At 62.9% G+C, this 12139-nt stretch overlaps 1 protein-coding gene across 1 annotated transcript; it reads right to left on the bottom strand.

Annotated features, from left to right (window-relative positions):
• Positions 1 to 7634: 7634 nt before the first annotated feature.
• Positions 7635 to 11695, bottom strand: OSM (oncostatin M). Its single transcript, XM_081542593.1, has 3 exons — positions 11609 to 11695; positions 9866 to 9999; positions 7635 to 9296 (listed from the first exon to the last, which is right to left on the bottom strand). The coding sequence occupies exons 1-3, from the start codon at positions 11640 to 11642 to the stop codon at positions 8700 to 8702; spliced, it is 765 nt and encodes a 254-aa protein (XP_081398719.1). The 5' UTR covers positions 11643 to 11695; the 3' UTR covers positions 7635 to 8699.
• Between the last annotated feature and the right edge of the window lie 444 nt (positions 11696 to 12139).

Raw genomic sequence — 12139 nt, 5'->3', positions numbered from 1 at the left:
GGGTCTCTGGACACCAGTGGGGAGGCGTGACGCCGTGTGCGTGCGTGCGCCCCCGCCCCTGGGAACCGTGTGGCGGCCTCGCGTCACGTCACGGGGGCCACCAGCAGCTGTTTCCTCCCCACCCCGCCCCAGCGCCGCCCCCCTGCCCTGGCCACCCTGACTCTTGGCTCAGGGACAAAGCTGAGGTCAGAGCTGAGCTGACAGCTTCCTTCTCCCACTGGATTTTCCAAAAGAGAGAGAGACCACAGCTCGGCTCCTATTAAATAATCGCGGGGTGAGGTTGGGGGTGGGGTGGGGTCGGGGGTGGGGGGTGGAGATGTTTCGCTCAATGATTTCCTGAACTTGGAGGCCATAAACAGAACAGGAAGCAGTCCCGCAGACCCACTCGGCCTGAAACGGGCTGCCCTGAGGTGGAGCCCGGCCTCCCTCCCCCCGCCGAGCTCCAACTCGCTGGGCCACCCTGACCCGACCCCAGAGATGATGTCAAGGAAGCGGCCAGGCCTTCTCCCGAAACCGTCCCTGGGCGCCTGTGGGGACTGAGGAAGTGTCCAGAGGATGGTGGGTGGGAGGTGATGTGAGACTCGGGCCTGCTGATAAGATGGAAAGAGCAGAGAAGCCCAGTCCCAGCGGGCGGGGAGAACGGAGGGGACAGGGCCCAGCTGGGGCCGGACTGCCCTCCTCCTGGAGAGGGAAGAGAAGAGGAGCTCCCTGAAGGCAGGGGTGCGGGGACGAGACCAGGTAGGGGAGGGCCGGGCCGCTCCCGCAGCTGCCGGAGGGCAGCGGGGGGGGGGGGGGGGGGCCCACCCCGCCCCGCGCCCTTGGGCCACTCCAGCTCTGCTTCCTCCACTCTCTGCGGCACGTGGCTGGCCCAGCGCAGACCCCATGAGCATCCCTCCCACTGGATCCCCCGAGCCAGCAAAGTGCCCACGAGACCCTCCGGTTATCTCCAGCCCTGACCCCTATTCCCACGGGAGACCTTTGAATCCTGGTTTTACATACATGGAAACTGAGGCTCAGAGGGGCGAACGATTTGCCTGAGGTCACCCAGGGAGTCATGGAGCCAGTTCTCCACCCCAAGACCCCCATAACTTCCCTCAAACTGGAGCAGGAGGCCAAGTATGGCCCCGGGCTCACAGGCAGCAAGGGGCCAGGGAGTCCCCAGCATGAGTCTCAGCCCCCCACCCCCACCCTGGGGAGCCCCTCCTTCTGTCTGAACCAGCCGCTCAGCTGCTTATCAGCTGCAGGACTCCATGACACAATCCTGCTCTGATCTCCTGCCCAACCGGGCCTCCTCCACCCCCGCCCCACCCCAGACCCCGTTTCCGCTTCCTCCCTTTCTGGGTGGGACCGAGTCTGCCCCAGGATCACAGTGGACTGTCTACAGAGCCAGAATCCTGCAAGCCCCTCCCTCGGTGGCTGTGGTCTCCCCGGAGTCCACTCTGGCCAGCAGGGTGACAGCAGGGGACCCTCATAGAGGGAAGACGGTGGCCTGTAGATCCCCACCCTTAGGGTCCCCTCCAAGAGCCCACCTACCCCCTAAAGCGCCATTAGCCTGGGGAGCTTAAAGACCATCCTGGCTTCCACTGCCTCTATGTCCCCACTTCTAAAGGGAAAAGATTGGAACGATGAGGCTGCAGGGGTGTGGGGTTGGTGGTCTCTGCAATCAGCCGGGTCAAAAGTACAGTCCTAGCTCGGCCACTCACAACCTCAGACAGGTGACCTCACTGCTCCAGCCCCAGTTCCAAGAGCATAAGGACAAAGTAGGAAAAAGTGAAGTCGCTCAGTCGTGTCTGACTCTTTGCGACCCCGTGGACTGTAGCCTACCAGGCTCCTCTGTCCATCGGATTTTCCAAGCATAAATCGGGACAATTGTCAACCTGTGAGGTTAGTAATTGCCCTCTGGAAAACCCGGGCGGGCACCGAAGACAGGCCTGAGTGACTGACATTATTATTATCTGAGCTGTTAAAGGTGCTTCCCAGGTAGCGCTAGTGGTAAAGAACCCACCTGCCAATTCAGGAGACATAAGGGTTCCATCCCAGGGTTGGGAAGATCCCCTGCAGGAGGGCCTGGCAGCCCACTCCACTATTCTTGCCTGGAGAATCCCATGGACAGAGGAGTCTGGCGGGCTATAGTCCATGGATGAGGTCACGAAGAGTTGAACGGACTAAAATGACTTAGCATGCACGAATTGTTAAGACGTCACAGGTGGGACCCAGAGAGGGGAAGTGACTTTTTCAAGGGCACACAGCAAATTAGTGACACATCCCCAACAGCCAGGTGAGCTGCTTGCTTCCCTCAGGTCCCAGACAAGGAGTCCAGAAGCCTGGGTTTTAGAGCTGATTAGCTGTGAGGGTTCCAGAAAGAAGGTTTTAGGAGTCTCAGTTTCCCCACCTGTAAAACCGGCCTAAAAAGAAGGCATTGGTCTCGAAGGAGCTAGAAAGGCTCTCTGAGGCGTGGACTACAAGGTGGGGTGGTGGAGGGTAGACAAAGCCTCCCAGGAGTCCTGCAAAGCTGGGCCCAGCGCGGGTGAGAGCCAGATCCCCAGCTCACTGCCCTGAGGTCTCCAGCACTCAGCTGCTGAGCTCAGCTGCAAGCCGTGGGCTGCAGCGCCCCCCACTGACCAGCGGGCAGCAGGCACCGAGGCACCATCAGTCCTAGGCCAGCCTGACTGGGTCAGTACCTCCCCGAGGGCTGGGCAGGGCAGGGCGGGATTTGGGGATTGAGGAAGTGGGCAGAGATGCGGGGGGCTGGGATCGGAGGGTAGGCCGAGGCCTTCAGCCCCGGCATGAGAGGAGGCAGGCGGGGGGCTCCTTGAGGGGCCCGCGCCCTGCTGAGCACCTGGGGTGGGGCGGGGGGGGGGCGGTGCACCGAGCTCAGGCCACAAGGGGGCGCCAAAGACCACATGCAGCTTGGGGAGGGGGCTTCTGTGCTTCCCTGCAGCTGGAGCTCTGGGGATGAGGGTGGCAGGGATGGGAGGTGGGAGACTGCTGCCCCTTCCCACCCACCTCAGGCCCAGGACCACCTACCTAGTCTCCACCCAGGATGGGTCCCGGGGAGCCTGCCACCCCTGCAAGCCTCTCCCCAGTCCTGGGGAACCGCTGATGGCAAATTTGGGGTCCAGCCCCTTGTCAGGTTATTTATGCCAAGGGGCCCTCCCCACCTTGTGCCAAGCTCTGTGCAGACTACTTTTCTCCTTCCACCCTACGTGGCCCCGTGATCTGGGGCCCCCACAGCACAGTTAAGCTCATCTTACAGAGTGAGCAAAGCACAGAGAGGTCGAGTCCTCTCTAGGTCAAGGTCAAAAGCACAGGGGCCATGACCTTGACCAACCGCACACCCCACAGCCTCCCATCAGAGAATTCACTTTAGCAAAGATTCCCTCTCTTCTCCCCAAAGCAGAGGCAGGCGGGGGCCACCCCGTGACCCACCGCAGCCCCTTCTGGGGGGACAGGGACCCTCTGCCTGCAAGGTCTCCATCCCGAGGAAAGCTAGGCCATCATGAGCTCAGACCCCTTCACTGTTCTGGGGAAAAGGGAACTTGATGGCCCTTTGGGAATCCAGGAATCCACACTCCCCCCGCCCCAGAGGGGTGACCCCTTCGGAATGACACAAAGCCGGGGCTCCGGCCTCCCCATCCAGTGCTCTCTCCTCTGCCCTTTAACCCCCCAGGTGTCCGCATGAATGACACTTTCACATCTGGTCCAAACTCTACCTCCCTGGGCTGAGAGAGCTGTGCGGGCACGTCTTACCATGCCCATTAAGCAGATGGGGAGACTGAGGCCTGGAGAGCCAAGTGGGCCACCAGGTACTCCCGACACACAAGGGGAGGGGCGATGTCTACCTGCACGTAGGATAAACTGGGGGAAGCCTACCGTGGTTCAGAGCGCACCGGACCCTTGGCTGTCTGGCTCTTCAGTGGGCACCGTCGACGTGGGGCCAGGCCCTGTGCTGCTACCCTCGCCTGCTGAACCTTCTCTGGAGACGTCTCCTCACTCCGCCCCCGACTTGACTTCCCGTCCAGGCCGGGTGGCCCGGAGGCTCCCCCCACTTCCACCCCCCCCACTCCCCCCACCCAGTTGAAGGGCTGGGGGCCACGGGGGCCGGGCAGCCCAGGTTCCTGGCCAGACTGCCCCTGACACAGGTGGGCCAGGTTCTTCAGGCCGGCCAAGGAGAGAAGCGTGGCTAGGGCTGGGGAGGGGGCGTCCCTGTGCCCGGGCGGCCCCTGCCCCGTGCTGCGTGGCGAGGCCGCTGGGGCCTGACTCACGGCTGACTGGGCCGCGCCCAGCCCGCTAGGGTGATCCAGGCTGGCATAAGGCGATGACTGGGCAGCCCTCCGCATGACCGGCCGGGGTCGGCCTTAGGTGTTTTGACTCAGACCTGCCACAGGCCGTGTGCACCGGGGCTGTGTCCCCTCATCCCTGTCCCTGGAGGAGTCACAGGGCTGCAGCCACCCCCCACCCCCGGACACAGTGCCCCTTGCGCCACCTCCCCCTGCCCTGCACCTCGGAGCCCCGGAGCCACCCGGCCCGCCTTCCTCCACAGGCAAGGGGCCCCACCTGCCCCACCCCACCCCCGAGACCTTCGCCCCTCCCCGAGCCAGCAGAGCCCAGCCCTCGGGGACGCCCCAGGAAGCCGGGAGCCGCTCCGGCCGAGCCCGAGGCCTCCCCACTCTGACGGTGGACTGTGACCCTTTCTTCGGCGTGGAAAAGGGGTTCTGTGGGCACTCGGGTCCAGGCCTGGCATGGGCAGTGGGGAGAGGCGGGCGGGGAGGGGGTGCAGAGGGACAGAGAGAGGAGCAGAGCTGTGAAGAAAGAAAACCAGTGAGGAAAAGGGAAAATGAGGGAGAGAAAAGAAAGGAGACGTTGCTCGGGCACCTGCTTGATAATAGCATTGCAGGCCCGTGTTCCACTGTCTCGGGGAAAACCTCTGCCCGGCCTGGGAGGTGGCCTGGTAACCGAGTCTCCCAAGCTGCCGGGGAGGCCGAGGCTCAGCCGGAGGGTACACGGACCCCGGGACGGGGGTGTGAAGGCATTTTGCTGAACCTCCAAGTCCTCTCCCATCCCTTGAGAGAGAGACGGACAGCATCGCGGCAAAGATGGTGGGCGGCACGAAGGCGTGGAGGCCCGAGACCCAGCTCTGCCCCGTGCCGCCGGGAGTCTTTTCTGGAGACAGACTAAGCGCGGGCCGCCGTCCCTGCCGTTTCCCCGCCTCCAGGCTCCCCCTGGCCCAGGGAACTTTCCATCTGTGTGTGTGTGTCACGTGCAGGGTTGACTGAGGGGCTGTGACCGTCACCCTGAAAAGCTTGAGACAGGAAAGAAAACCCAGCTCCCCGTCGATTCCAGCCGCAGAGCTGCCAGAGGCCTCATCTATCTCCCTGCCCCTGGACCAGCTGGCCTGCGGATGGTGCCCCGTCACACGAGCCGCCACCGCTGTTTGCAGACCCCCAGCTGAGGTGCAAAAGCATTCCTAGAGCCTCCGCCCCAAGCCCAACCTCACACAGCTGCGGCTGTAGGGAATGGGGAGGGGAGCTGAGAGGGCTTGTTGACTCCAGGTGCAAACGATAGAAATGACCCTCAGCCTCTGAGGGAGGTGTGCTGGGGTTCTGGAGCGTCCGTGAGGGCAAGTGGGGGGCAGAAAGGTGCGGGCTTGGGGCATCCACAGGGCCCAGCCGAGGTTCTGGCAGCCAGGTCTGCAGCTCTGGGAGCAAGTTGAAGATGGCGGCTCCTGCAGCTTGTGGTCTCCTTGGGAGACAGTGTCATGGAGGTGACACGTCCTCACTGATGGACCCCAGAGGCCCCCACCACAGAGTGTGGGGGCTCCCTGATCTGCTTCCTGCCGGGCGGGTGCAGCTCCGGTTCAAAGGCAACCCAAGACGCCTCTCCAGGGGCCTGACCACAGAGTGGAGGGGGCCGGCAGGGGGGTCAGGCAGGGGTGGAGAGCCGCCACCCTGGGCTTGCCAGCTCTTCCTCACCCAGAACTGCCTCGGCCCTCTCTGCGGGTGGCTGCAGAGCCGGGTCCCCTTCTGCTCAGGGAGCCTGAGGGTGCCTGGCTCTCAGGGTCTGCCAACCTGCCACCCACAGCTTCCCAGCAGCCTGGTCCGAGGAAAGACCACCCCCACCAGCACCACCACGCTGGAGCAGGGCAGCAAAGAGTGAGGCCGGCCGTCTGCTGTCGAGGGCACCTGAGGAGCACTAGTCTAGGCTGGGCTCCTGCTGCGTGCTGGGACAGAGCAGAGAAGACGGAGGTGGTCTCTGTCCTCGGAGGCTCCAGGCTAGCAGTGGAGGCGGACAGGCAGTGCAAAACGAACTGAGGCCCCCGCCGCCCCATTGGAAACTTTTGAGAGAAGTAACCACGTTGCTGGACCCAGCCAAGGATGAACTAACCAAAAGGAGCAAAGCACTGCAGACACAAGATCACCGGCCGGGGCCTTGTGGTGGGAGGGCCATTGGTATCCAAAAGGGGCTGGTGTGGCAGGAAGCCCAAGAGCAAAGGGAGCCCTAGTGGGGCCGGTGGGGTGGGGGGCAGGCAACGGAGAGCCTAACTAAGTACTTCGTAAACAGCCTGAAATACAGAGGGCGCGCCTTGACTGGCTGTAAGAGACCTGGAGTTCTAACCCCAGCCCTCCACGAACTTGCTCTGTGACCTTGAGCAAGAGGCTGTCCCCTCTGGGCCCTTTTGATAAATCAGCAGTACCCTCACTCACTATACCCTGATCCTTGAATGCTCAGAGCATTTTTTGCCCCTGCCCTTCCTGCCACCTAGAGGCTCCACCCCTCCTCCTGTGCGTCATTCAGGCTGCAGAGTGGACGTCACCTCTTCCAGGCGCCCCGCTGACCACCCACGTCTCCAGACTCTCACTCTCTGTTTCATCATCGCTTTGTTTTTGCCGAGCTCAAGCTCACACTGCAACCTCAGGTGCTCCTGTCGGTTCTTTTGCTTGTCTGTCATCTGTCTGCCCCCCTCTTCTGGGAGCTCTGTGCCCCGGGGGGACTTGTGAACTTGTCAACAGAGTTACAGAGGCTGAAAGGTGACGGGAGGATGCTCCCACCCTGACATCCAATAGACCTGAATTCGAAATGTGCCTGCCCCCCGGAAATTGGCTCTGAGGACCTGGGCAGGTCACTCAAACTCTCTGAGCCTCAGTCTTCTCATCAGCAAAGTGGGTCATATCTATTCCAGGGTGCCCCACACGGAGTTCTCTTCCACCCCATGTTAAGTCATGTTCCCACCAGAAATGGGGGTGGCTGGGGACTGATCTAGGTCAAGTTCATCTGATTCTGGGAGCCCTTCCTTTGTAGCTGCCGCTTCACATGTCACTGGTCTATAGATGACCTTCCGGGGATGAGGCCCTGAGCATCAGGGGGCAGCCAGGTGGAATCCATACCCAGCCTAGGGCCCTTCAGGAAGCAGTTTCAAGCACCTACCAGGTCATAGGCCACACCTGAGACAAGATCTATTATTATATTGTCTGTTTCACATAACATACTGGGGGCTTCCCTTCCCGGATAGGGCAAAGACCCCCAGCCCAGCCCTCCAGTGGTGGACGCTTGTGGTCTTGCCACCTATGGACGCCCCCACCTCCAAGAGGCTTCCCCAAAACCCCCCCTACAATGCAGCAGAGACACACAGGGGCTTTAGAAACCACGCAAATTTTAAATATATGTTTGCACAATATTAACATTAAATACACATCATAAATAAGCCTTATAAATAGAAAACAGATTTTTAAAAAACTGATTTTAAAAAAATCTATAAATTAGTCCTGTCCCTCCAAGGAATTGGCCCAGCAGCTTCTGGGACCCCCCCTCCAGGAGGGCGATGATTTCAGCACGAGAAAATACCATGATGCACCACCAGGGGGCGCAGCCAGCAGCCGGGACCCAAGAGCAGGCGCTTCCAGCCACCAGGTCTCCTCCAGAGAGCGGAGCTTGTGCCGAGTGGCTGTCTGCACCGTGTGTCCACATGTACGGAGAGAATCTGATATCCACCCTGTGTCACAGAGTCCCAGCAACTGACAAGCAGAGAGGGCTGCACATGGTCCCCAAGCCCTTTGAATCACAAAGAGAAAACTGCGGTCCTGAGAAGCAAGGCGGCCTTGATGAGGTCACACAGCGAGTTAAGAGGCCAACCTCGGACCGCCCCCCACCCCCCACCCCAATCAGTGCTCCTTCCAGCGCCCTCTGCTCCATCACAGCTGCCTAAAGCGAGGCCTCCCAGACATCCAGGGATCTGGCCCGAGACGCGATGAGGCATAGTCGGCCAACTCAGGCCCTGACCCCCACCGCCTTGGAACCGGGCCACTAGGGAAAGGAGGAAGTATGGGGGCAAGAGCCATGCAAGTCATGAGAGGGACAGTCCGCCCGGCCTCGGAGAGCAGAGCCGGGCGGGGTGGGGGTGGGGGGGCGGCCAGTCTGGCCGTGAGTCAGCCTGTGTCATCCGATCCCTGAATCAATGGAAAGTTGGCCCCGTATGGACCTGACCTGGCCACCCCCCGAGGGCCGAGGAACCCAGGGCTGGGGGCGCTCCACAGCCTGACTGTATCCCCGCAGCCCAGCCTTGGGGGAGGTAGAGGGGGCTGCCCGGCTCACACCCCTTAAAGTGCGCTTCGGAGAGGTGGGAAGCGGAGAGGAGGTGGGTGGCGGCCTGCCATGCTGCACGCCACCTGCTGACCTTTCACCTGGCAGGCGTGCCCCGAAGGCTACCGGGGCAGCCGGCCCCTGGGCGTGAGTCTCCTGACCCCCGGCGTGAGTCTCCTGACCCCCGGGAAGGGCCGCGTCCTGCGGGCCCCCCTCTGCAGGGCCCGGCGGGGGCTGTGTCTGCGGCTGCGGCCCTGTCTCTCCCCCCAGCCCCGGAGGACCTGCCCGGCCGCGCGCATGAAGTGGTGGTAGCCGTGCAGGAACCCACAGTTCCTGAGCTTGCGCTGGAAGGTGCCGGAGGGCGTCGTGGGTGGCAGTGGCGGCGGCGGCGGCAGCGTGGGCCCCGGGCCCGGCTGGGTGGGCTCAGCGGCCTCGGGGTCCGAGGAGCCGCGCAGCAGCTGGCCCATACAGTGGACGTTGTTCCCGAACCCGCGGATGTTCATCTCCGCCTGTTGCTGGACTGCTTCTGGGAGTCCAGAAGCAGCACCTTCCTGCTGCAGGGTGCTCAGCATGCGAAGGACGAGGCCCAGCGTGGCGTTGAGGGTCCGCAGGAAGTCCTGCCTGCTGAGCCTCCACAGGGCGTCCTCGCTGGGGAAGTCCCCCGGGCGCTCCTTGCAGTGTTCCTTCAGTATGGGACTTTTCAGGCCTTGGAGGTGGATCTGGGGAGGGTGAAAAGGACAGTCCAGAGGTGAGCCCTGGAGCCTCTACCACACATGCACACATACCTGCTCAGCCTTGAGCCGCTGGCCTACATGCACCCTTCCCCCATCCAACCCTCCCATTGTACAGATCAAGAAACTGAGGCCCGAAAAGGGAGAGGACTCCTGGGTCACTGCAGGTGGGGCTGGAGGGGGTGACCACACAGGTGGTGATGGTGGCATGAGGTGTGTCATTGTGGAAGTGATGGGAAGTGACAGCTTAGCAGGGTGGGACTGTTCGCTGTGATGTCCCGGTGCCTAGAACAAGGCTCGTGGTAGGTGTGCAATGAGCACGCCAGGCAAACAGACGAATGAGGTGATGGAGTTGGGGTTCACCCTCCAGGCCACCCATTGTTTCCTTGACGTCTCAGGGTTAGACCCGGGATGGTCACTGTGGCCCAGGAATAATGTGGAGCCTCGGTTTCCCTGCCAGCCCCAGGCTGAGCGGGTCCCCTCTGGGGATCACTCCGGCCCCAGCTCCGCCCACAGTTCTCTGAGACCCAGGTGCCCCCCGGGGGCCGGGCACTCACATAGGGATCCAGGAGCGTTCTGGGGTCCTGCATGAGGTCCGCCTGGCGCTGGAGCTGCAGGAGAAGCTCGTGGTACTTGCCGGAGCACTTGCCCGCGGCCACCGTGCACAGGAACAGGAGTCTGAGGACCAGACCTGGGGCAGAGGGAAGGCAAGGGACCGGCTTCAGTCTCTGCAGGTGGGCACCCTGCAGAGGGGAGGGCGCTCACGCAGGCCTCAGAGGGCACAGCCCATCCCTCATCCGCATGGAGGCCGGGGCTGGGCACTGGGCATGCCCAGGGACACCTGCAGCGGCCACCACCACTGTCCAGAGAGCTGCTGCCCTGCCCCTGAAACAGTGGCTGTGACTCACCAAGTACTTTTGAGAAGAGGTAGTGGCGCCCAGCTGGAGTCCAGCCTGCCACCCTTGGGAGCTGACCTGCCTGGGCCCAGATGGGGCCCGCAAGACCTCTGGGCTAAAGATCCACCATTGCTGCAGGCCCCGGGCTCCCCTACCCCACCGGGACAGGCCCCAATCCCCCCTAGCCCCACAGGAGGGCTCCAGAGGGTTTTGCAGCCCCGGCCCTGAGCTCCATCTGCAGAACCAGGAGGAGCTGTCTTTCCACCTGGAGAGGATGTGTGAGATCAGCTAGTCCATGCCCCTGTCCGACCGACAGGAGAACCAAGGTGCCAAAGGAGAAGGGCTTGTTAGGGTCACCCAAGGCCATCCTCTGCCCCCATCTCTTGGGCCTCTCTCCTCTCTCTGGAAACGGCCACTTCTCTCAGGTCCCCCAGAGATGCGGTGAGCCAGAGCGCCCCCCGGTGGGCGGGCACCGTCACGGCTCCCCCGCCTCCCCCACCCACCCACCGAGCACCGGCAGCCACGTGGTCGGAAGGGACTGTGGTGCAATGGCCCGGAAGGCAGTGACACCACCTTCCCTTCCTAGGAACCGTGGCCCCTTGGGGAAGACGCCGCAGCTGAGGCCCAGGGGGCTGGGCGCCCGGGGAACGCGACCACAGGGCACCCCCCGCTGCCCCCCAGGTACCTGCTGCCGGGCTCGGGCGGCGGGGGCTGGGGTGAGCCCCAAGCACGTGGGACCAGGGAGCCTGTGTGGGCGTGTGTCTAGATCTGCGCAAGGCCGGAGGGAACGGCCCGCCCCACACGGCCAGCCGTTGTGACCCATCGGCCGCAGGGGCCCGGGGCTGCGTGCGGGGCTTCCCAGATGGGTGAGACCGAGGGCCCTGGATGACGTCACGTGGCTCTGTGTGCCTGTCACCCTGTGGGTGTGGCTATGGGTGCTGTGTGATTGTGTGGGCTCTCGGGCCCCCAGACCCGGCTGACAGTGCCCATCCATCCCAGGGCCTGCCAATCCGGGCAAAAAAAGGAGGCCCCACCGCCCTTCCAGACATCACACCGCGATCCCACTCAGCTTCCCCAGCCTCCTCCTCTGCCCCAGCACATCTCCCACCTCCCTCCTGCTTCCCTGGCTTCTCCTGCAGTGGTGACCTCCTTCCCTCACTCCCTTGCTCCCAGAGTCAACGACTCTGCATCACCTCCACCTGGAAGCTCTCCGGGGATACCCTTCTCATCCTGTGAAGATGCTGTGTTCTCGGTGGATCCCTCTCTCTTTGCCTGACCCCCTGGCTCTCTCCCCTTTTCAGCATCCTTCTGCCTGGTTCCCAGAGGGCAAAGGGTGGCCCTGCTTCCCGCGGGTGCCCATGAGCCCGGCAGGCAGGTGCTGGCAGGGAGGAAGGAAGTACTCACTGAGCAGTGTCCTCTGCATACGCTGTGCCCGCATGCTGGGTGACCGAGCTCCAGCCTGTGCCCGCTGGGGGTGACACCTCCCTGCCTGGAGCCCTGAGGGCTGGCAGCCACTTTATGCCCGTCGGGGTGATTGGCCAACACCTCGTGAGGTGGGTGGGGAGGGGGTGGGGGAGGGGAGGCCTTCTGGGAACATGACCCTAAAAAAAAACCAAAGTTTCTAGAGGCGGCCAATGGGCGCCCAGTGCGGCGGCATGCCTGCTCCTCCTCCTGGTTTCTTCGAATTCATTCTTCGAGGTCAGCCCCCCACACCCAAGGATGATGCAAACCACAGCCTCAGCCTTCCTGGGGCGAGCGGGGAAGCAAGGGGGTCCATGCCCGCTGCAGGCGGCCGTGTCCGGGACGGATGGGAGGCTTTCCCAGCCAGGCCCCTGGAGGGCCCATAGCCTGGTCCCTGCCCAGGAGCCGTCAGCCTTGCAGGCCACTGTGGTTTGGGGGTAAGGGGAGCCAGACATCTTCCTTCTCGGGTGCCCT

The sequence above is a fragment of the Giraffa tippelskirchi genome, chromosome 11 (genome assembly GCF_054371585.1).
Source record: "Giraffa tippelskirchi isolate mGirTip1 chromosome 11, T2T-mGirTip1v1.2.pri, whole genome shotgun sequence".
Classification (NCBI taxonomy): Eukaryota; Metazoa; Chordata; class Mammalia; order Artiodactyla; family Giraffidae; genus Giraffa; species Giraffa tippelskirchi.
This window is presented reverse-complemented; position numbering and strand designations above follow the sequence as displayed.

Coding starts and splice junctions, on each gene's coding strand:
- OSM (XM_081542593.1), bottom strand. CDS start 11,642: ATGCGGGCACAGCGTATGCAGAGGACACTGCTCA. Junction 10,000..11,608: donor TATGCAGAGGACACTGCTCA/GTGAGTACTTCC, acceptor CCTCTGCCCCAG/GTCTGGTCCTCAGACTCCTG. Junction 9,297..9,865: donor GAACGCTCCTGGATCCCTAT/GTGAGTGCCCGG, acceptor CACCCTCCCCAG/ATCCACCTCCAAGGCCTGAA.